The sequence below is a fragment of the Corvus brachyrhynchos genome, unplaced genomic scaffold (genome assembly GCF_000691975.1).
Source record: "Corvus brachyrhynchos isolate BGI_N302 unplaced genomic scaffold, ASM69197v1 scaffold302, whole genome shotgun sequence".
NCBI lineage: Eukaryota > Metazoa > Chordata > Aves > Passeriformes > Corvidae > Corvus > Corvus brachyrhynchos.
In genome coordinates, this window is record NW_008237244.1 from 2648102 (window position 1) to 2674453 (window position 26352).

Here is a 26352-nt window from a genome sequence, read left to right on the forward strand (position 1 = left end):
AATTCCTGTTGTTTCTGAACAATTACAGCTCATTAGCTTATCAGAGCTCCCTGAATGAAACACTGCATATAGTGATAAACCCTATTTGAGCAGAAAACAATACACATGACTACAGTGCTAAATGCCTTGATGAAAAAAAATCTACTAAATTTCACTACATCATTTCCAGTTCCCACCGAGTTCACATTTCTGTGGTGTTAAGCTGACCAGGAAGGCAATTCTGCCAGGGTCCCACATTCAGAGGAATTAACCTTGTCTAAAACACTTAACTTCTCAATGATGAAAATGCATTCTTTCACAATTAACATCAAGAAATCATTTTCAACCTGATACTATTAATGGAAACCAGATGTTTAATTTTCTTCATTGATTTTGTTAGCCATGCTCATATTCCCTGATTTCTCTGAATTCTGTAGCTTTGTTCACCACATTTATGGATGCTACATACTCATACTGAAGCTGGGGTTCATAAACAAGCAGCAAGAATCAGCCAATACCAACAACGCAAGAGAGTAACTTTGGGTTTTCTGCTCTAAATATAAAATGTTAAGCAGGTCTTTGAAAGCAATTCCACTGCTGTTTCTGGACGGACCTTGTACTCATTTCTTTTACTCTACATATTAACCAAAACAGAATGAATGCAAACAGAGTGAATATCTGTCATTGCACACTGTTTCTAGCTGTAAACATAATGAAAAATGGATCCCCAGTGTTTCAAAACACTGATTAAATTTTTTTTTTACTGTTAGCATAGTAAGCAATCTGTGTGAATAATAATGCAATACTATTGAAATAACATTTTGTTCAATATATTTAAAATAGTCATTGACTTGCACTGAGGAGAGAATCAAGGTGATGTGTAAGTATTGAATGGAAGAAGAATATTTACTACTACATTATAGAACGGATTGCACCTAAGCCTTCTTTTGTTAATTAGCTGATTTTACTGCCTCGTGCAGCTAGGAGGTTTCAGGACCTGTTTGTCTCCACTTCTCAGTAAGCCTCGTATTCAGAAAATGGATGGTTATGATGCTGCCAGGCTGCCTATGAATCTAAAGGAAAGCTCTTTTTGTGCACACTCCATGCCCTTGTGTGAAGGTGAACTACAGTCTGAAGTTCACACAGGACTAACTACTCTTATTGCATATGAAAGCAGCATCTTAATTTCTAAGTTTCTTGAAACAGATTTTTCAGGAGTGTAGGTTGCGTAAGATGTCTTTTCCCTCCTCCTTTAAAATTACCTCTGGTCATCAGCCACATTCTGGCTGCTGTTGAGGACAATCCTCCACAGGTCAGAGGCTATGAGCTCTTTCTGATCATTCACAAGGCTGATGCTGGGCAGCTGGAGTTCACAGACTTTACTTTCTGATAGACTGAATTCCCGGAATGCAACAAATGATTTCTGAAGCTCATCCCAGTACTCCAAGCTGCAAGGAACCTGTGATAAAAGGGAAAAGGCATAATTACTTTATGCTTGATTGCAAATGCATTTTCATCTACACACTGAAAGTGTAAAACTAATTAAACTAAATAAAAGTAAATGGTCATATAGAAAATCATAACTATAACCATTACTGAGATCTTGTGCTGTCTTGACTTAAATGAAAATGTTTTCAGAATGTCATTGCAGACTAATACTTTCAACCTTCTCTTCCTCTGTACAAAAACAGCTTCTTATTCCACAGGAAACCATGAATACCAAAGACAATTAATCTAACCAGTATTTGTATTATGCAGCCAAAAAATCCATCAGATGTCTACGCATCATGATATCAAAGACATTCTAGTCATAATTTTATTTTTCCTTGAACTCTTTGTTTTATTTTTATTACATAACAAAATATAAGTTTATTAAAATAATCAGTGATGCAGAGAAGTAATTGTAATAGACAACACAACACTTTGTGGTGGGCCAACACGTTGCTAAAAATCTTGAGCGAAATAATGAAGTACTTGTAAGCACATGATCGTTTCTTTCAAGGAATATCTAGACAAATAAATACAAATGAAACCAAATAAATACATAGTAGCTTCTGCTTAATTACATCCCTAAATTTAAGTCTGTAAATAATCCACTTGTAATTATTTCTAGATGTATCACTGAACTGGAGAGAATGTTATTATAGACATTTCTATAGGCAATAGAAAACCAATTTTAATAAAAGTATAGATCTTAAACGGCTGTATCCTAGGTGTCTTTTTCTTCTCTTTTTTTTTTTTTTGGTAATAGCAAGAAAGTGAATGAGAATATGAATTTAAAACAAATGCAAACTCAGTCAGCTATAAAGATTTTAGAATTAAGGTACAGAAATCCACAGTTATGGCAGTTGTACACTGCCATATTTAGCTGAATTACTAAAAGTCGAGCTGACATAAAGCAAATAGTAAGAAAAAATTGCATGTATGTCCTATTACCTGTTTTATCCCTGTGTACCTGTGCATAGACATGCATACATAAATAACCAGGGAAAAAAGGTAAGAATATGGCAGAGATGCAAGTAAATTTAGAAAAAGTTTTGTAAACATTCCTCCTTGTTATTCAGTAAAGATTATAATGCAGATGGAGGTGACAGCAAGCTGATTAATTAACAGGAATGAAGGTTAAGAAGGAAAATTCAGGGAGCTCAGTGGTTCAAGCTGGGGAGGGCAAAGGAACATAAATAATCACCAAAGAATTCTGGAGGAATTAACATGTGGAACCACAGAGCCTGAAAGGTGGATTTTTACTACATTTGTCAAGTCACAATGATATGTGAAGACTGGAAAAAGCAACCACAGTTACTAAATTTTTTTTAGTTCAAAATGTAGGACAAAAAAAAAAAATCTGGTAACTGTCAGTAAACCTCTGATGCCAGTAATGTATATAACACAGAGTACCACAGCAGTATCAATCAGGAGAGCTGATTTAATTTTGAAGACTAGAGTGTGAGAAAAAGGGATTGATTTAACATCAAAACCACATGTCATATGTGTAAACATAACAACACATTTGTTTACAAGGTACATATTCAATTGGAAAGGGTGAGATCTGTAAACGTCAGTCAGAAATTGTGAGGCAGTATGATGATGCCTGGAAAAAGCAAATGCCATCCTGAGACACATCAGGTGAGATATTTACAAAAAATGAGGGACAAATATTAATTCATTTCTATAAAACATCAGTGGAGACTCATCAGGAGTATGCCATGCTTCCAATTCTTCATCTTAAAACTCTATTAACTCTTGCCGTGGAGAGTTGAGGACTAAATGAAATTAAACAACAGGAACATAATTGATCCACCCAGACACCTCCAGAGAGAAACAATTAATAAAAGTCAAGTTCTGTAGAAATTTCGTGTCAAAATTGAGTTGCCCTATGAATAAAGTGTAAGGCTAGAAACAGTACAGAAAAAGATGGGGATGTGCAAGGACAGTCTTGGTGCTCATGAAAGCTGCTTTTGATTTGTTAATTAGATGGAGAAAATAATAAGCATTGCCCCAATGGGAGGAGGCTGGGCTTGATGACCCAGAAAACAACAACAGTGCTGTGCACAACAGCAGCAATAAGAAATACCACATTATATTTGTAGCCGTATTTCAGAGTCACACTAAAGTGATTCTTTTTGCTCTCAGTGCCACTAGAGTTTTAGATTTTTTTCAGAACTTCTCAGTGTTAAATTATTTGAATGTTTAATGCCTGCGGACAAACACTCAAGACTGCTACACTAACATAGCAATGTTCCTACCCTTCAATTATGGATACATCTAAAGAACTCCCCTATGTTAACTATGAACACATAAAGAGCAGCTTCCATCATCTGCTATCTTTTGTACTACATTGTGGAGCCATTCACCCTCACATACTTCTTTTTTTAAACCTTCACAATCTCCACTGGTAATAAAACATTTGAGTTTATTTAAAGATTGTAATACTTGGCATACTTCCTATAGCATAAAGTCTTGGAATTACATAATTACAAAAGGATCTGTTTCATTTCTGACAAAAGGCTGCAGCCTTTCATGGCTGCATATATAGTTTACATTTAGCAGTATTTATTTCTGCACACTTTTTAATCTCAGTCCTTAAAATACCTTGAGATTCTTTTAGGAACCTCATTAAATATATTTGAATACTTAGTTTGGTCTTGTGCTTCCTAATGTCTATCAACATCTGAATTACCTTTTCTTATCAATGTTATTGAGTAACACGTGTGCAACAGAAGTCTCACAAAGCTATCATATTTAGCATATTTATTTCTCTTAGATTACATCTCAAAACAAAACTTGTTTTAAGTATGCAAATCTCCCTAACAAGAATCTCATAAAATTGGATTAGAATAGAAAGTAATGGGCATTTTAAAGGAGGCTAGGAAAGGTGATGAATTCTATTCCCACTAAGATTAATGAGCTGGAAGAACAAGTTAGAGAGTACATTAAGAGAATTTCTTAAGTGGCACTACAATACAAAAACCATAAAACTATCAGTAAGGATAGAGGAAAATAATATAGAGAGATTGAAAATAAAGATTAAAAATAAAGGCAGAACAAAACTTGAAAAACCCAAACTGGATTTCACACATTTTATTTAAAAATAAAAAAAAAGAGAAGGTACATCAGTATTTCCACCCACCCCGTAGGCAGTAAATCTATTGAAACACCTCTTGAGGAAAAGATGGCAAAGTAAAATGATGAAAACAATTATTATGCCATAAAGAAGTAATAACTTCATAACTCCTCTTCAGGCTGTGGTCTGTGGTATAAACTAACACAGTGGAAGTTTCATCTGAGTATGAGGAAGAACTTCTTTTTGTGTGGCTGACTGAGAGAGATTGTAGAGTCCCCCTCACTGGAGATATTCAAGAACCACCTGGGTGCAATCCTGTATCATGTGCTCTGGGAGGACCCTGCTTGAGCAGGGAGGTTGGACCAGAGGATCCACTGTGGACCCTTCCAGCCTTACCCATTCTGTGATTCTGTATACTTCATGACAACCTCTAAAGTGAATTACGAAAAATCTGGAAAGGCACAGGAGCGATTGCTGAACTCAGTGGTATGAGTAGCCAGAAAAAACATCACAAAACAGTTAAACAGACTGGTCAGCAAGAAGAAAAGATTATTCCTCTTTATTTTGGTTTACAATTTTTTCTAACTGTGTTGTAATATGCCAAGAAATCTACCAGAGCAAGAGACAATATGTTTTGAAGTGTCATCTGCATATTAGAGATAACAAATCAAGGGCACACATTATGTGATTGCCTGTAAAAATACAGCTCATGCTTTGGAACTACACAAACTGTAAGCTTTCTAGTTTGAAGCTTGCAAAAGACTTAGTTGACTTAGAATCTTTGATTTCTACATATCTAGCTTTATTTGTTCTTGGGGGTTTATTACTAATGCCTGATCTGGATAAGTTTAAGAAAAGATGGTAGCTCTGGGCAATATAGGCTGCCAAAAATAATAGTTGTGAAAGCCTGGAAAGGGATTATAATGCCAGAACTGAGTCATCAGCAGTGGGAATAAGTGAGCTAGTTGCAACAAAAAATTCTCCACATGTCGAATTAAGTATGGTGCTTTTACCTTAAAATATTTGAATAAAACCTGAGCTATAATCCAAATAATTGTTACCTCTTAGAAAATGTGACCACTAGGGCTGCCTCTAAAAAAGCAAACACAAACAAAGCATATTCAACTTTTTTTGCTAAACAACAGGCTTGGTTCTCCAGCAGACACTTCCCTGCAGCTTTTTGTCTTCTTCCATAGCTCTCAAAGACAGTTTTAATTGCAATGATTGTATGCACCTGTCACTTAAGTGTGCATAAAAGTATTATTTAACTGTGAGCTCAAATTTAACCAAGAATCTCCAAGCTCTTTTTTGCTAGAAAACGACACACTATGGCACACACAGTTATTTAAAAGGATGATTATGGCAACAGGGAGCAAAGACACAGACAAATGCTTTACTTTTCAGAGCATTAACAACAGAGATTAGAAGCAGAAATGAAAAGCTGTATGAAACAACCTAAACTCTAAGCAGAGAAATTGAAAGCTGCTCCTTTTTCTCTTTACTGCTGTGAACTACAGACATTGGAGATTTGAAAATTGCATGGCAGTGTTTGAAAGAAGAAGGAAAATGGTGTATTGGCAAATTCTGATTGGAAGAAAAGCAGTTGTCTCCAGGTGACAATTCCAGTCATGCCCCCTGCATGTACAGGATACAAACAACTGTTTGGACATAGCTGCCTTGGAGCAAAAATCTTTTTAATTAGAAGAGAACAGATTCTTGTTTTCTCTGAATCTCGTTCCACTCTATTTTAAGACAAAAATTTTCATGTACATTACACTAACACATACGAGAAACATCTCTGATTTGTGCAGAGCTGAAACCTCCAACATACACATCTCACCAAAAAAAAAAGCCAAACAATGAAACACCTGAAAATCCTCATAAAACATTGCATCCTTCAAGTAATTTCCTTCATACTTGGTAATCTATCAGCAGAACAGTATTACATTAGTTACCAACATGAAGTACTAAAGCATTACAGTGTGATAGATTGTGTTTTTTCTTATTCATAATACATTGTGTCACACATTATGTGTACCAGAATAATTTAATCCCTACTTGGAAACTAGGCGGTCAAGAAATGCTACACAGTCTGTTAATGCTCTGTTATTAACTTCATCCTTGTGTTTTACAGATGGATACTCCTTATTCCCACTTGTGGTTATGTGTAATATTAAGACTTCATAGAGAAATGAGTGTTGACCCTTAAGTGCTTTTAAAGAATTTCAAGATCACAACATGCTTCTTTCTATATTTTCCTGCGAGCTGATGTTATCCTCACAGCTTTAGACTACTTGGCTAATTTGGATTTGAAAAGTGCTGGGTGCACAGCACTTATCTGTCTACAGGTACAATTCAATGTTGAAATGCAGCTGAGCAGAGAGCCAACACCAGTGCACTTCTAAAATCTGTCATGTTACCATTAACGATCATATCTATTATTCAGTACACATTTTGTCAGAATGCTAACTGGTCTCAGACATGGACATAATTTCCAACTAGGAGAAAAATAATCAAAATATTTCTTAACTAATCCCATCTTTTTCACAGACATCTTTTTTGCCTCTAGGAAAAAGCTACTGCCATCAGCTTACTTCTTTGAAGTTGTTGAATGAAGGCTGTACAAAAAGTATTATGCCTTAAATACTGAAGCATGTGATTTTAAAACTCAGTATAAAAAAATGAACTTTTAAACTATATACATGCAGATTTCTTAGGTTGCAAAATACATCTTGTCCAGTTGAGAAAGAAAGATAGATATTAACAGCTGGGTTACAGGATGTGCCTAATGTTTCTTTCAGTGATGCGTCCTTTTGATTGATGGATTTGCTAGAAAAGAAGCTTTTACAGAAGATACATTCATTTCTCGAATCTCAGTCCCCCAGATCGTGGGCGCTTCCTCTTGGAAATTAAGCTATTCTTGGTCCAGAAACAACTACTGTACAAAAAAATGCACACAGAAGACAGGAAGTGTGTGTGTGTTTTATCTTCTCCATGCAGGGCCACCTCAGTGAATGAGGCAGAACACAACACAAACTAAAAGCACTCTGAGTCAGACACCAACCCATACTGAGATTTTGACTTCAGCTTCCTGAGCATGAATAAACTGATTGCTCTTTAACAAAGCTATTCTTTTATTAAGATATTTTACTGGTTTAGGGCCAACTTTCTTAAAAATACAATTCTCTCATTAGGTGAACAGAAGTTGCAGTAGCAGCAAATAAAAAGTTTTATCCAGACTTTTATAAGGGAAAAAGGCTTGGCAATAACTACCAGGAACATTACTTTTGAATTTGATTTTGAAGTATTATTTATATAAAACTAGCAAAAGAATTTTGCAGAAAAATATAATATGTAGAAAATATGCCCAAAAGAAAAATAATGTTAAATATAATAGAACTTTGTAATACGCCTTTTCACACAACACACACAATTCAATTTGACCAGCAGAACACCTACTTTCTGGACAAGTGTAGGATACTTCAACATCCACATTCCTGTTTATCTTGTGTGATTGACACTGTGAAATCATGCTACAAACCACTGTTAGAGAATTTTTTTTTTAGCCTTCCTCAGAGCTAAGATGGTATCATATCTGTGTGGAAAACAGACGCTCCTGGCACAGCTACAGACCACCAATATCCCCATTTCATGAAGGAAAAAAACCAAACAACCAAACCACCAAAAAAAAAAGTGATGGCTTACAGCGAGGTAAAAATATAGCCTTATGTTAGTAGTGTTAGGATTAGCTGTAATACTCAGATTAAAATCATTTAGTTGTACAAAGTATTTGCTGTCCCACTCTCTTCAATCTCCTTTGTGTTTTCAGTATGATTTTCTGTACTTTGACAGCAGTTTGAAGTGTTACATACCTGTATATTTCAGGCAGTAAAAGTTATTCCACTACGGTACAAGCTCAATTTTCAACACTCTGGAATAATCAGACACCCCAGCTGGAGATGTTTTTCAAAATTATGCCATATAATTTCTTCACAGAATTGTTTTAATTCTCTTTGAATTTTTTAAAAATAAATTTGGTTCTGAAGCTAAGACAAATTAAAAATACTCACTTTAAAATTTAATGTGCAATATGTGCTTGATTTAATTTTTTCCTCTATCCATAGTGAGGTCTTTGGCTGACTAATGAAAATAATTACTATTTTGTTATCTAAGTAATGACATATACCATGGCTCGCTCAACTCCACTTAACATATAATAGTCCTATAAGTACATTTATTTCATTTTATTTAAATTTACATCTGTCCTGCAGTTTATAAAATAAATATCAAATAGAGTTATAATAAAGAGATGTGAAAGAAAACTCTTGTCTTCTGAGAAAAATTGTTCTTTAAAAATACATAACTTCCTTTTAGCTGACTTTGGAAAAAAGCTTCTATACATCTTCAACTAATAGAAGCTATAAAAAACCTTTTGTAATATTGGAACCAGTTGAGAAACCACAAGTATTCAAATGCAGGAAATCATGATTTTATAACATTTTAATGTGATCTACTCTTGGGAAACAAAGTTAACCAAGCCCTATTTCTGTACAGGAAATATTCCACTGTACAGTTGTAATACATTGTGGTGAGGGGTACAGCTGCAATTTTTTCACCTGTAATGCCCCACTGGTATTGTGGCTTACTGAATTGCATCAAGATTGCCTTCCTGTCCGGAAAGCCTTCTAAGTACAAACAAGACTCTAAGCCCAGGTTTTATTTTCCCCTGGTATCAGAATATGGTAATTTAAGAGCCCTGAGAAATGCTTTTTAACCTTTTAGAAGAAATATGTAGCATTCTTTTATTAGGAACTATGTTCTTTGCCTTTTTAAAACAACATGTGACCAACTTATCAATTTATCAGGCTAGCAGGTTCAGAGCAAATGCAGGTGTGTGGAGTAATGTAATCTGTCACAGATACTGGCTTTTTCCATTATGGAAAAATTACTCTAAACACACTAACAGCTTTTGTTAAGAAAGCACAGAATAGTGCTGGGCTGTAACTGAGATTTCTGCAGGACTTTAAATAGGAAAATTACATACTGCTAAGTGTCAAACTTTTCTAATAATTGTCATTCAACTTGAGACTGAGTTTATGTGATGACCACTTGCCTTTTAAATAGCAAAAGCAACAATATTTCTTTAATTTATTAGATCTTAATGTGTTGTTGCAACTATTGAGAAACAAAAGCATTCAGATTGGACATACATTCGGGACTCATCTACTTCTTGCAATACACTTTTTTCTCTCTTTCTGATACAGGAACTATCTTCCATGTTTCATTTAAGGTTTTTAATTTTCTAGGCTTCAGTATTTATTATTAATATATGGACTATGCTGTTGAAATGTAGTCACCTCTGGGATTGAGGTTAGCAGTCTATTAATACATAAAGTACCTTAAAATTTTCAGTATATGAGCTACTTTGACCACATATTCTCACCACAGTAAAGCCTGACTCCTACAAGAAGTACCACAAAGTCAGTGTACAGACGGAAGTACTTGGGTTTGCAAAGTTTCATAAATCAGAGTCACAAAATCTGAAGAGTACAGAACAAGAGGAGAGTGTAAATCTGTCATTAAGATAATCTGATGGTTTCGTCAGTCCTCTGGCACCCGGTAGAATTTTCACTGGCTCAGTAACCCCTAAGGGTAAATTTCACTGTGATGCACAGGCAAATTATGCAAAACTTCCATTAACATTCCCAAGAAGTTACGCTTAACTCCCTGCAGACTGCACAGAAACTCTAGGACAAACGATACAGTCTCATCTTGATGAAGGGAACACTAAGATCACACAGCAAAATAATTAAGATTATACACACACAAACCAGTAACAAAATAGTAAAGTCTGAGATAATCCTACTCTCAGGCAAGGAAGTGCACAAATAATGTTTAAAGCTGGAATTCCCAAAGAGAACGGGCTCTGTTTCAACATCTGCTTAAGACTCCCACTTCTTTAGTCCCTCTTTCCTTCCTTGCAAGAAAATGAAGACAATACTTACAATTAATAATCAGAGTCTTAACTTTGGAAAACATGTGCAAAACTCAGATCAGAAAATGTGCTCACATGCAGATCATCTGGAGTGTAAGTGGCTCAAGCTACAAGCAAACCTACAGCCCTCTTACACAGACCAGCTGTTTACGTGATGACCTGCACCCATTTTTGTCTTATGCATGAATGGAAACACTGCATTTACTGCTGAGAAAGAGGTTCCCTACATTAGAATAAATGGCATTTGTTACACTTCTAGTTTATGATCAGATATGTCCAACAACTATTGTTTCTTTTCAAGCTTTTTGCAACTCTTCACACAGTAGAGAGATAATAAAAACACTGTATAGACTCTTTATATAGTAGTAGTGGTGTGACTATTACAGTAATTTTGAATAACATCCAAAGATAGAATTAACAAGAAATGTAAGCTTTAAAAAGCAGACAAAGCACCAAATTTGCCTTCTGAGCAATTCACATTATTTCTCCATCCATCTAAAAAGTCTCATTATTCGAAGACAGTACTGAACTGTGTGGCAGTAGATTCAATAACTTGCAAACCAACAGGTTTATCAAGAAGCACAGTTGAACTTTACAGCTTTTTATCTAGTAAGAACCATGAGCTTAAATCACTAACCTGTCACACACAAATCATCTGGATTTCCAAAATTGTTGTTGCTTTGGGAATATAAGAAATAAATCAAAAATTTGTGGTTTCTGGGAATTTCTGGGAAACCAGAAAGCACTTTTCCCAGACTCTCAAATGCCCAGCTGAATATTGTAGCCCCAACAGGGAATGAAAAGTAAAAAGGAAGCAAAGCCAGCCAAAAATGAAGTATTCTCTGTTAAAAGGAAAAATGAATGTCTTTGACATTGATCATAATTCTTTTCCTGTTGACTGTCATGTCAAATCCTTCCTGGAATAAATGACTTGCAGTAGGTCTAATGTCGGTCATTCTTAAGCTCATGCTTCCTTAAGCCACTGTTTAAACAGCCACGAGGTGTTAGAAAATTACTATTTATTGGCTGACAGCGTTAAAAAAATCAGATTCCAGACTAGCAAGTTTGCAAATGCTTTATTTAAATAGCACATGCATGTAAGGCAATGCAACAATTTTTTGAATCCCTGCCTTTTGAAGTTAGAAGTATTTTATGTTCTCCTAAAAGAGATTTCACCACCTTTGGAAATGCTCTGTGTGAATTTTACCACAGTGGTTTTCTTTCCTTATTAAGGAAAATAAGGTAGTCTTTCCTTATTAAATCCCAGTTAAGCCCTTGCAACCTCAGAGCTATACTCACTGCCCTAAAATTTTCTTCAATAGACCTTGAGATTTGCTTAATTTAATCACCACTTTTCTAAACTGTGTTCTGTTTCTTAGGACACTATATAAAGAAGAAAGGCCAAAAAAGAAGACCTCAGCACACATTAATCTTTTCATCAGCTGTTATAATGCTGACTACACTTGCATGCAATAGGAATCCTGGCAGGTACACAAGGGAAACATCCTCAAATACAAAAACCTGTCAGGGTTATAGTTTAGCAGATATTTTATTTTCACTTCATATGGAGAAACCAGCAAATGCTATAGTTTATCTTTTTTTTGTTCAACAGCTTGCATCTCTCACTGGATGACAATCCAGGAGAAAGAATTTTAAGTTTGTGTTAGTGATGCACCTTAAATAAATCAGATAACTCATACTTTGGAGCACTACACATTGTATGATTACCTTGATTAGGCAAATCTGGCTTTCTCTTGCTTTTAAATCCATGTCACTTGAGTAAACGCTCTTGTGACAACACACAGCTTTTTGTTTGAGATACGTGGCAGTGCCAGCAACATCCCTCATTGGAAAGATAACTCTACAATGGAATGGCAATAAAGGAGAATCTCTGTAAAAGGTTCACTAGACAAAATAGGCCTCCAGCTGTACAGGAAATAATTTGTGTGTCCTGTTCATCTGCCTGCACAAAAAAAGCAGAATATTTCCCTGATGCCATATGAACTGTTTTCCTACCTTGGTGAGCCCCCCTAACCCCTCATCTTTGCTCTCTCCCCTGCCAACCTAAACCTGTCAACCTCGTTCTTGGTAAAGATAAATGATATAGAAATATAACCCAGATTACATCAGAAAAGTATAACAACATCACAGGCAAAGATAAACATAAATCTGAGATTCTCAAGACTGCAGGAAGACACAGGAAGACCTTGGGGAAACCAGACACACAGTGCAAGTACAGTTCTAAGCCCCACAGCACAAATACACAACAGAAATGTCTTTGAGGTTAAATATCTAAATGTAGCTAGCTTCATATTGTATCTGCACAATGTGAAAGTCACTAATGAATCAGTAACAGATTTTTTTTCCTGCTTTTATTTTCCTGCTTTCCCTCCTTTGAATTTTAAAAATATCACAGAAACGAAGATGACTTGTCCTTCCTCAAATACAGACCTGACAGATCCAAGGAACTGTACAAACATAGTTGAATTTAGCATCACACAACAGTTTTGAAATACAGCCCTTTGTTATGATGTGAAATATATTATTCTTATTATTCAATTTTTCTTTATGTTCTGGGACCGTGGAATTACCTGCATAATCATAAACTGTTGTCTGAAATTAGAAATTGCTCTTACTCCTTTCTTCCTAATGCCATTCTTCCAAGGCAACCAGAACAACCAGGATGGAGGAAATTGCCACAAATTCTCTTTCAGCTGTCCTAGTAGCCAGATCAAGCCAATGTCCTCATCATTTGGGAGATGAAGAGAGACACTATGAAGCCTTTACTCTGAAATTTAGACTGTCTAGCCCATTCTTGTTCCTATGACGCTCATGTATCTTCTGCCACTCTGATACCTCTGCAGGAGACATTTCTACATCCATTCTAAACCAAAATCTACTTGAATCTATTACCACGCTTCAAAGTCCTTGGTGAAAGACATTTTATGGTCAGATTTCATAGGAATGAGAATCATCACTGATTCCAACTCCCACAGATTCCAACTTTAACTTCCATGCAACAAGACCATCACAGAGCAAATAGAAGGCCTTTGTCCTGCAATGACAAGCTGGTTGCCTTGTAGAATATAGCTTAAAGTTACAGTGGGAAACTGAGGCATGCCATACGTCTTCACATGTGAATACTTGATGAGACAAATTTATAAACACCTGCACAGTTTTTATTATAGAAATTATCTGCACATGAGAGTGACCTAAATGTAGCAGTAATTAATTTTTTGCAGCAAGAACAGTAGGTTTTCTCTCTCTGGTTTTGTGTACGTACCTTCTTTAAGCACAGAATAAAATAGGCTTTTGAAGTTGCTCATCCACATGTCTTTAACCACAAGACTTCCTCCTATGAGCAGTATACTTGAATAATTTAAGTTTCATCTGTTATGGCTGAGAAAGTCTCAGAGAGCATCCCTTTTTTTGACTTATCAATATATCAATCTTCAATATTTTAAAAATAATGGAATTGCTACTTCATCTTGCTTTTTACCTTTTGAATAAAATTTGTGACAATTTTCCAAGTCTGGACTTCCCTCTAGTCCTGAGGTGGGAATATTATTCTCATGTCAATACCATCCTACACCTTTGAAAGGTGTTTCCTCAAATACTAGTTACCTGAAAGAATGGTAAATCACACAGAGCCAAAGGACATTTGCAGCATGTGAAAATGGGACAATAAGGGCTTAAAAATTAAAAGTGTTTGCGATGTCTATTAAACAGGAAGTACAACAAATTCAGATACTTTCAATCTTCCCAAAGAAATATACAGTTCTTGCAATCAGATCTAGGATTCTCACTTCCTTCAAACAATTAGATCAAAGTTCTATTTCAAATTGCTGAAGAAAATGCCACATGCTATGCCATGGCAGAGACATCAGTTCTTCCTGTTCCCTCCACAAATAAAAGCAACAATGTTTGGACTGTAAAAAAAAAGTATTAGAAACTTGACCAGTGAAACTGCTTACCTTTGCAACAACACAAGGGAAAGCACAAGAAAACAGCTCTTGGGACAATCTAGAAATAGCAGCAAGGTAAGGTTCAACAGAAACAATATAGTTCATATAAACTTATAATCTGAAGCTGTTCTCTATCCTTTGGCTGTAGCAGATAACATGCACCTTCAATATTTAGAAAAAATCTCTTTATAGTGAAGCTTTTTCAAGTTCCAGGAATTTGAAAAACAGCTATAAAAACAGAGATTTCTAAAACCTACCCATGATTAAAACGTTATGCTAAAAGTTTAACAAAGACAGAAAGCTAGATGAAATGTCATAGCAACTTACTCAGAAAGAAAGAACATGCAACTGGAAAACTTTGAATCCAAGACAAACTACAGAAGTGCACCTTTGACTGTATCATTGTGAAGCAGAGGATTAAGGGAGACAGGTAACACAGCTGGTGACATTATGGGTCCTCCTTACATTTGAACATATACACAATCCCGGGAAAGTTTTAAAAATATATTTTAATATAGCTCGATATCATTATTGTCTTTATATTTAGACCCCTTTTTTTCAAAAAAGCTGAAGTCCTTGGCTTGCAGATGTTTCTCTAATGTTTCATTTAAAGAACGGAATAAAATAAATGTTGCTTTATCATTTTTCTCTTTGTATTTCATGAGTTTTCCATATGCACTAAATCCACAGTATATTAATTAACATACATCCATACAGGGGAAAAAGTGGAGCTGATGAAAGGCCCCACGATTAACTTAAATTAGAATCTGAAGTTTGAGATGAGTATTTGGTAAATGTAATTTACCTAAAGAAATTAAAAATTGACTCTGTATTACTTATTCCACCCACATACCTCTGTTAGATTATTAAAAAAATGCACACTGTCCATGTTTAAAATGGCTGTTCATCAGGTGTATGGCCATTTCTGGAAAACCTTGGGCCAGGTAGCAATTACCACCATAACTAACGGCCCACAGCCAAAATGTGGATATTCTTGCAGGCATTTCTGCACATGATGTGCCCAAGAGCAGAGTTTTTGACTAGATGTTCTCTAATTTGGCTGATATCCTTATATTTTCTCTTGTGGTAGAAATCTGAAGAATTACGTGAACACCAATAGAAGCTGACAGAACCTGATCACTGGTAGCAGAGTGCTTCTCACGCTCCAAGGCAATCATAGCGATTCCATTATTTTCTTCTCTAGACCATCTTATGGAAGCACAAAGCAGAACATTTGTGCTACTGAAAGTCCAGCTGTGTATACCCACTTGAAGAAGAACTGATATCCCCCTTGGACAGGTTCATATTATTACACAAGCACATACATAATGGTTCATGATGTCTGTTATCTATAATGGGAGTGTAATGTAATTATACCAAAAACTTGGTGTACTGTGCTCCAAAAATACCAGCCTGGAAGAAGGCAAAATGCTGGCTTTCATAGCAACCTCAAGACAGCCTACAATAACACAATTTTGATCTTTGATTCAAACCTCATGCCAAGTGGAGCTGATTTTTTTCCATTTAATTTTAATTTTCATATAACTGAAAGGAGCTGACATTTGGCTGTCTAGAGGGCAAAGAAATTGGCAGGACACTTACATGATCTCACCAACAGTATGTGCACGGTAATAACATTATACCATTTATCTGAGGAAGATTATGCTACTTATTCATAACTCAAAGCATATTGGTGAATAATTAAATTTTAAAAGCAATTTTTAACATCATAGCAATAATGAAATATAATTCAACAGTTTTGAACAAATAGGAAGAACTGGGAAATATTTATTTCCCTTGACTCACAACACTATCTGATTAACAACCAGATGGAAATTAAAAAAAATAATGACAGGTCCAATTTGTAATACAAAAGGGAAACTGAGATTACCTGAATTAAAATTGAGCTAAAGTCAAAGTAAGTACGGAGGGAATAAGTGAATTTATAAAGAATTACACTAGACAGGAGAAAATCTAATGACCTGATTGCATATGTTAGAAAGCAAAAATTCCAGCGCATTAAGGATCACTAATTTTGAGGTATGGTCTATTTTTGAGGCACAGAGACTGCAGCACTCAGCTCTCCTTAAAAGAGAAGTTCCACGATCTGACACAAACTGTACCGTCCACTTCAACCCTCTCAAAGCAAAATGAGAGAAAACAGACTCTTCGCCTCTACCCTGTGGATCTTACTAGAAGCAGCACAGCTATCTGCCATCACAGAAACAGAAGAGAATGGCCAGATTGGAGATTTTACTTCAATGATTCCACTAGATCTTGGAAATTTCAGACCAGGTTTTTCCTCATGTTTCAGTTTCAAACAAAATGAAATCTTTAAGCAAAGACTGATGGATGAAACCATAAAAAGACAAAATAAAAAAAGTATGCTCGCAAACTAGAACTGATAAACTTGGCTATAGCTTATTATGCAACATAAAAACTTTACAGGTAAGTGGGTAAAATGTTTGTACAAGTAGTTTTGAAACTAAAGATGTGCTCAAGCTGTGGAATGTACCTCATATTGGTTTTATAGAGCTCCTGACATTTGTTTCGTGCTAGTTTTTAATAAATCTCAGTTTGAAAACTTTCACTTTACAGCAGTAATATTTTCATTTGTTACTTAAAGTAGAAAACTCACTACCCACCTGAAGAACATCTCCAAGGTCAGCAGTGCTAATATCTGGGTCTTCAGTGGTATTAAAAGGAACAGGATTAATTCTTACAAGAGTGAGCACTCTGGGTTCTGGATATCTCCACAGCATCATTCCTGGACTATCCTCAGTTTCATTGTAAAACACAACTTCATAGGCACTGGGCAGCTTTTGTGCTTCTGTCAAATGAAAGAAAGCTATAATCTGTTATACAATTTCTAGAAAGAAACATGCTGGTTTATGAAACCAAAGTGATTAAAAATAAATCCCTCAGGATCAAAAGGAGAGAAAATAAAAAAGCAATTTCCCTGACTTTTAAAACATTACAGCTTAATGGAAAGAAATCAAAAAAGTCTTTCAAAGTTTTTTTTTTTTTAATTCTAGCAGATGTCAACTGCTTTTCCAAAAAATATAATTATTCACTGTAAGAGGCAAGTAATGTCTAATAGGTTACTACTGTTTTAACTTTATAATCTAGAAAAAAAAGAAAGAAAAAAAGAGAGCCAAAATTATATCCTTCTTACCTGCATCTTGTATATACTGGAACAGGCCTGTTCTCAGATCATCTGAGGTGTGCTCAGTTTTTGAGGCCTGATTCCTTTCCGCAGAAAAACAAGTGGGGTATGTATGTTCAGGTATCAAGGTCTCTACACTGCCCTTTTTAGTCAGGTACTGCCCCAGAAGCTCCTGGAGAAGAACTAAACAGTTCAAATGCTCTTGACCCCAGAAAACCTTTAAAAAGAAAAAAAAAAAAAAAGAGAGAAAAGATGAAAACATTAGATACAAATATTCAGCCATTTTTGAAGGGAAAAACACTTCCCCAAAGCATAAGGAACTTCATACAGATTTGAGTCTGCTCTACTTGGACCTTTATTGTTTGCAAGCATCCTTAATGTTAAAATAAAGAACAGAAGCAACAAAAAATCTTTACAAAACCATGTGTCAAATCTGTTCTTTTCATTATCTGAAGGAAAGCACTAATTCCTACCACTTTTTGATGCTGCCTGGAAGACCACAGATCTTAAAAGTCATATTCAAGAACAGTACATAATGCTAGGACTGGTCACAGGTCTTCTCCGTTTAAGATATGACAAAAACCCCTTACAGATACAAAGTTTAAATTCCTCAAAGAGCTTGCGGCTCCAAAACTGGAATTCTGGAATACATTTAAAACTAAGTGACACAACAAAGAATGTGACTCGAAAGACATATGAAAGATCATCTTAAGCACAAAATTGAAGCATATGAATTGGGTGTTCTGTAAGTCCTCCAAGTGAGGTTAAAAAGTTCAAAGTTTTTTTAAGTTTAAAACAGAAATACAGAAAAATATCTAATAAAATTGGGCATGCAAAGTCCAGAGATTCACACACTTTGTAGCAAAATAATAGGCAAGAAGACATTCCTTTCTCCCAGCTTTGACAAGTATTGCTGCTTTTTTCAAATCAAGCTCCTGTTTGAGAGAACCTTATTAATGGGGACAAGTCCTTTATACTCCATGTTCAGAAGCAGGCCTTGAAGCAACATGGAAGACAAGTAAGCAACTAGCAATTAATACAGAAATTAGACTTGGAACCAGTGTGGGATGAAATCAAAATCCCCAGACAGTAACTTAACATGGTAAGGGTGTGAGTAAAGTAAACAAGTCAGGTGTGCACATAAAGAGCAGTGCAAATTTTTCCATGGGGGAATACCAATTTTAAAATGTGAACAAAACCAAAAAATGCCTAAAGGGAGCATAGTAGAGCTGTCAAGAAGGCAGGTTCTCCTTGCCCTGGATCTGCAAGTAAGCCCACAGAATAAACCAAGACCCTCTTGAAACACAGCCACAGCCAGTCCTGAGTTAAACATTCCCAGGCTAAGCAGGTCATCCCCTGAATTTAGTGCATCTCTGCTATGGTTTCTAGAGTACCTCTGGTCTCGGGGTCCCACACTTACTTACTTTAGGACCTCCTCAAAGGAGCTCTCTGTCACCTTAAGCCAATCTCAGAGACCCCAGTTCCCCACAGATAGAGGAGGGATGAACATTTTTTCCCTCATACTTTCATTAATTTAATTTGTAGGCAGCTGGGAACTCCAGGGCATGGAACTCCTACTACAACATACAGTGATGAGGCACCGATTTTACATAAGCTCTCAAGGTTCTGCTGCAATACAAATTAACAGTGATAGATGAAGTCATGTTTAGAGCTGGTAAAATCATTAGCCATAAATAAATTAACTTGGAACAGAACTGCCAATGATTTTGTCAGCATTCTCAAATCTATTCTGCCAGACCAAACATTTTTTTATCTTCTGCAAAAGCTAATTGTCCTTAATTATACTCTGAGATTTAAGATTTTTTTTTTTTTTGGTACTTGTCAAAACCCAAAATTGTTGGAAAAAAAAATAAAATAAGCATTTTATTACTAACATATAGAGGTACTCAGCCAAGTACCTGTGAAAAACAAATAAAAAAAGAAGCAAAGAAACAAACTGACTTTATTTATTCATTAAGATATATTTTTTCTAAATTTGTGTTATCTGATTAACCCTATCCCAGTGCTGTGGTTCTAAGAACTCCTAATGCCAGTTCTGGGATGAAACTTAATGACACAATTAAATGTCAAAATTTCCTTTTTGTGTTTTATATACTTGATTTATGTATTTATTTAAAACCATTTGGTATGTATAGATACTATAATAGAAATAATTAAAACAAGACATATCTTAAAGCCCACTTGTTTAAGCCCCACAGAATCTATTTTTCATTTCAAGAACTCCCATGTTTCCTGGACTGATTTCAAGTTGTGGGCACTTCCAAAAAGGAGAGGATAGCACAGTAAACTGAGCATTAATTGCTACAAACAATAGTTTGCAATTACTCCCCTGAGAAATTCGTAGAAGTTTAAAAAGAAAGGATATGTACTTCTTAAGGCTACCCCTAGGCATTACAGACACACAGGTCATGGACAGACAAACACACACCCATCAGAGCAGGGCCCTAAATATTAAGTGTTAGTAATTTGATCCAGTAGTTTTAAGGAACACACACATACAGCTACAATACAGAGCTTAAGTAGTATTAAAAAAAAAAAAAAAAAAAAAAAAATCAAACCCAAAACACTGTACACAATTTTTCAATCAACAGTTTACATGGAAGAGTAGATACTTATTTTATAAGGTAAAATAAAAACCACCCAAATTAAACATGCAAAAAACCCCAACCAAAAAACCCAGTTGTAGGATGCAAAGCTTTACAGGCTTTCATGCAATTTATTTACGAAAACTCAATCATCCAAAGCCAGTCCAGCTCAACAGCACAACCATAACCATCTTATACAGACCTGCAGCAGTCCTCCTCTCAAATCAATGTAGATTTTTGGAATAGATTGCTCTGGGCCAGGATCACCACTGTGCTTACACCACTTGGCCTCCACATTAACAGAGCAGCAAAAAGGGCTTATCAGAGATTTGGCTCTTTCTTTGAGACTTGTTTTAAGTAAGAAATCTTTTATGTCAAGGACTAAAGATGATCCATGGATTCCTAAAAAGAGAGAGAGAAATTTAATCCCACTGGCAGTTATTCTCCCAACATTTATGTGCTTATTTCCTGAATTCACTTTACCATGAGCCTGGGAATCCCTTCCCGCCAGCCATTACTCACACAAGTAGTCCCACTGACTTTCATGGAAATACTTGTGTGGACAATCGCTCTCCTCTCCAAGCAAGGGCATCACAGTTGGGCAACAAGATTTGTAATTTTAAAAAATTTCCTGGTTTTTACTTAGCTTGCTCTTCCCACACTATCAGCCAGGCTTTATACCATGTTGCAGTTACAGAACAGGTATGTCTCATTCACATTCCTTACAAAGAACTACTTGCCAAAACATTATGACTTTTTGCATTGTATTTTAAGGTTTATAAGAAGAGACATTTTTCATTAAACTATGGTATTTTTTTTCCAAAAAAGTCTATTAAGAACAAGAACAGCTGCTTCACTTGATTATATTTCAAACTGACAGGAAATAGCTATTTTGAACAGTTCTCTCTGCTTTTGTCTTAATTACTATAACATAGCACCTTGCTAGACTTAGGAGTGCTTAGCAGAAGAAGAAGGGTAATGTTTCAATTCAAATAATTCAAAACAAATGCTTATCTCAAAATATATAATGTACATTTCCTGAGAAAAGAGTTTTCATATCGTAACCTTTTGTACTTTACATAGCTTCATAAAACCTAAAAATGATAATGGCAGATTACATTTATGACAGAACTTACATACTCTCATTAAAGACACAAACATTTTGAGGACAGAAACGTTACCTAGAAATATCCCAGCTCTTGTTAATTTAACTTACTGCAAATCACTGTTTAATAAAATAAACCATACCTAATATCTCTATTTCTTTAGTATATTTACAGGGAAAGTACTACATCTGAGGTTGGCTTAACTTTTATCTCCTTTGGTGCTAATACTTAGACCCAACACCCTGAATACTGGATGTTACCATACTTTATAATGCCCACAGCTTATTTTTCTAATGAAAAATAGACATTTACAAAAGGCAAAAAATTAAAAAAAACCACCTAAGGCTTACACACAGGTGTTTCAAGGTACAGTTTCATTTAATAGTTTTATAACTTTGCTGGTTGAAAAATCCCCCCAAAATACAACTCACTGTTTTGAATACATGCAGTAAAACTTCTCCTATGAACCTCTCCTAGTATCCAGGGAAGAAGTCTCTCTGCATCCTGGGGGTTACAATTTCATAATACTAAAAACTATTTTTTGGAATGGAAGGAAATTCTTGGATTTTTTTTTTAAACCAGCAACCACTAGGAAGGTGGTCCAGCAGTCCCCATAGTAATAATGACAATGAATTGTGTCCAGCCTGAGTAGGAACCACAAACCTAAACCATCTCTCCCTTGAGCAGCTGGAGTTTAGTAAGAACCATCAAGGACTCGAACAAACCATTGTCCCATGCCAATCGACAGGACTGTTGTCACTGACTGGGAAAGGAGTTCTAACTTTGGGGTTTTTTATTTAGGCTGGCTTCTGAAATCCTGCATCTGCTCTCATGGGTAACAGGCTTATAGGACAGAAATTGGTTAAGGTGGGTTTTGACACTGAATTTCAGTGACAATCAAGAAAACTAGCATCAACACACACTGACACCCTGCTATGGTTAGTTATAAAATAAGAGGCAGTACAATATTTGGAAATTAATTTTTTTTTCATATTCTATATGGAATTTTGATTTGACAGAGAAGAAATTCTTGGTAACTATTGCACAATTCTTCAATATAGAGAAATGCTCTTCCTATAGTTTTATTGGAATATGTGCCAAGTTGCAGAAATAACAAAAGGGGAAAAGGAATGCCAGAATGCAAGTGGTTTTATTTATGTTTTCTTTCACTGGGATTACACTTGGAAGGATTATGCTTTGCAATCTCTTTGTGTTGTCATCTCAGCTCCACAAAGTACAAAGAAAACACAATATCCAACAGCTTAGAAGCAGAACTGAGCATTCAGCACATAATACTGCTTGTTCAAAATCAGCAGTGTCTTTCTCAAATGCTAAGCAAACAATGAGAAATGAAGAAACAATTAAGAATAAGGAAGTGTTGGTTAGCTTTCAATACATGAAATATTACAAGACACATCCATGGATTGTGTCCTACAAATACCAGGAAAAGCTCAGGAACTCAGTAAGAGATTTTTATTTTTGTTGCTGTGACCCAGATTGCTCTTGTGTAGACAAGAATCACATCCTTGTCCCTTCTAGCCGTTGTATCTGCATGTCCTTTCAGGGATGAAGTGATTCAGTATAAAAACCACTGTTCACTGTCCAAAAAATAGAACGCAGAGAGTATTTAGACAAACTTGCATGAAGTGATGTTTTGAGGAAGCTTAAAGAAAACAAATGAAGAGCAAGTATGCGTAAACCTTAAAAAGCAATAGTAAATAAAGAGATCTCTGTGTCTGAGAGAAGTTTCAATAGGGTACTATTTCTATGGAAATCATAAAAGCGTATGTTCAGTCAGTGAAGTGCTTTCCCATGACTAAAACAATCACCTCAGAAAAGTAAAGAAGCAAAATAATTTTCCCGTTTTTGCCCTCCCACACACTATTTTCAGTCAGTCCTTCAATGCATCTCTCACAAACCTCTATTGTAGAAGTCCACCTTCAGTTTAAATAGATTAAATCGAAGTCTCCATTTGAAGTGAACTTGAGATGGCAGCACACATAAGCAATATATCTTCATAAATGATTGCTGTGACATGTAGAAGTTAACTTGTGCTGTTTGGATTTTGGCTCATGGACACCAATGCACTTTTCAGTACGTGCAATAATTTACTTTTAAGGAACAAATAGTTTCATGACTTTTAAAATACTCCTCCAAGAGACTAATAAATATGAAGCAGTTGCTTTGGACAGTGTTTAAAAAATGCTGCCAGCCCTCCCCTGTCAGACTCCAGCCAGAAACACAAAAGCACCACAAAATGCATCTACACTAATGGAGCAAAAGAGAACTTAGACCAGGCTTCTGTGTGCTATTGGAAGGACTACCTTTATGATGATGTATGCTCAAAAAGAATACCTAGGTATTTTTATATGGTTGGAAATAATGTCGGAGGGTTTGAAAAATAGCTAGCAGTTGCTCGTCATGTTCAAGAAATTAGCTTGCTCCAAAATTAAAGGTGGAATTCATTACAACAGAACAGTGAAAAAATTTTACTTGAAGACATTTACTTTGATATTCTAACATCTTTTTTTCCTAACATCAAATACCTACTTGATTTATGCTAAGATTTACAAAGACATCTTATGGAATCTGAGTACCTTAATACAGTTTTACATATAGTTAGATTAGGGTTTATATATAATTATAGCAGAGTTGCATTAGCCTTTGTCAAAAATAGGCAGTTCCATCCTTGTTAAAGTGCTGTGTGTGCACAAACCCATGTGTGTGAATAGAAAAAGAAAGAGCTGGGCCATTTTAATAGATGCAGCAAATACATGGAAACAATCTTTGCCTTACAATAATGATCACTTAGGGTTTAAGCAATACAGGTGTTAAGAAAGTGCTCTGTTTATTTTTCCTGGTTAACAAAGCAAAAGACAGTGTTTTGGCATAAACTATGGACTGTCTGTTTTCAAAAACATTTCAATGATGGTATTTCAATCAACTCCAAATGAAATTAGTAGAAATGTAGAGGGAGCTTTTTTCCTCCTATTATTCCCTGTGCATTTGCTCTTCCTTAGCTGCAAATGCTGTTTGGTTCACTGCACTGCCACCTAATGCAACATAGAGCACGATTTTAATTGGCAAGCTTCAAAAGGGGACAAGAGAATTAAGAAAAAGAAAACACATGTATTTTAATAAAGGTAGCAAATGACACTGAACTGGCTCTTTTGAAAAGCTAGTAGCTTTGCTACAAACAATAGCACTATGAAGAAAATTGCTTTTCTGCATGTGGGGCAGCTCAGAAGCAAGAGTGTGTTCCAGAGCACAGCTCCAGCTGTGCTGGTTCAGAGGCATATGAACAATGTGGTCTCACTGACAGCAGCAGCCTGTCGACTGTATTCGCACCCAAGGGATCGTGGTTCCCTCCAAAGGAAGAAGTCCAGGCTCTCCCATGGGTCCTCCATGACTGGGTGACAGAGATACAATCTGGCTGCTGAAGGTTAATTAGCAAGTGGTTTTCTTTAGTGCCTTCTATTAAAATGATAATCTGTGATATTTACTTCCAAACATTCACTTTTCACATCTGTAACTTCGGTAGCTATTTTCAGATTGTCAGTGACATTAAGACAGCTATGAAAAAGCAAATGTGCCATTATATCTAATATATCGATACAACTATCTACATAATTTTTTCCTCATAAGAAAATTGTATATACATCACATACTGTGTAGTTATACTACAGTTACAATGCTCTGTTGACAAGTATCCTTGACAAACCATCTTCTGAGAAGAAAGGGTAACAAAGCTAAGAAAATAATTACAGGGGAAATACTGCAGTTAATTTAAGAGCCAGCCAATTTACTCAAGTCTGGAAACAGCAGTAGCAAACAAATGGTGAGGCACAGTGAAGAACAATTTTCCAGGAGAGATTTAGTTAACAATCCACTGACCGCACTGGATTTCTCATTAGTATTGAGCTGAATCTTATGATGGTTCATTCTCCCCATGAGAACAATACTTACACATTACCAATTAGCTATTCTTTAGTGAAAGAGAGTTTTTCAGCATTACATTGGGACACATATGGGCTCTGTAAAAACATGAGATGTGTAACACACGGTAAACAGAAAGTAATGATCTTAAGCAGGCCAAACCCTTGAATTCATCACTAATAAATGTCCCCATGCATTCAGCGGTACTGGCTGCTGGGAGCCTGTTTTCTTCAAGTACTTCAAACACTAAAATCCAGGAACATTTATTATTTTAATCCATTACAGGCAGTGCTTGATTTAACTTTATTGGTTGTGGTGGTGGTAGTAGTTATAGTGGGGGTAAAGCTATGTTCTTTTACACATCATTTCAAAAGGGCTTAATTATATTTTATAGCTCAGGCCAGGAATCCTGCTTGTTTTGTGTCTAACAAGGTTCAAATGGAGTTCAGGTCAGTGATGAATCAGAAGAGAAGTCAAAGATGGTTATCTATTTGAAATGAGCTCATCTCCCTTAAAGAATAACTGGGCAGGTACATCATGCTCTTTACACTACTGCATACTAAATAAATGAAAAATCTCAATTCACTTGGTGATTTAGTAATTTTGGATTTTGTGATACCTGATCAGAGAGGGCATATTGAAGTTTAGATCCAAAAGGATTTTAATTACTGGTCCAGGCTGCCTTTGGAGTACAGTAATTTAGAATATATTTGTAAAGCTCAATATTGCCTTATGTTATTCCAATTATGTGGAGAAAAATGCATAATATAAACCAACAAAAATAGTGTTCATTTTGCATCTGTGAGTCCAGCTGTCAAAAGTGAGTGCTATATTGATATGAGTAGTACTTGCTTCTTTTATCATAAACATTTTATTTTTAGAAATCAGCAGGTTTCAGAAAAGCAGTTAACATTCTTACTCAAGTTCTACAGATGGGCATGGAGATGTGCTTCAATTTACAAAAAGATCTACGGATTTTCACATCTTAATTTTAGGTGGCTGGTTGAAAACTTTGGTTTATTTTCAGGAGATAGC

At 35.7% G+C, this 26352-nt stretch overlaps 1 protein-coding gene across 8 annotated transcripts in view; it reads right to left on the minus strand.

Annotated features, from left to right (window-relative positions):
- Positions 1-26352, minus strand: part of VPS13B (vacuolar protein sorting 13 homolog B) — a 437850-nt gene that overhangs the window by 63968 nt on the left and 347530 nt on the right. For all 8 annotated transcript variants that reach the window (XM_017730363.1, XM_017730354.1, XM_017730356.1 and 5 more), the window contains 4 exons: positions 20478-20677; positions 17679-17886; positions 17149-17333; positions 1242-1438 (listed from right to left, as the gene is read on the minus strand). In XM_017730363.1, coding sequence (XP_017585852.1) covers positions 1242-1438; positions 17149-17333; positions 17679-17886; positions 20478-20677 — 790 coding nt within the window. The remainder of the gene's footprint in view (positions 1-1241; positions 1439-17148; positions 17334-17678; positions 17887-20477; positions 20678-26352) is intronic.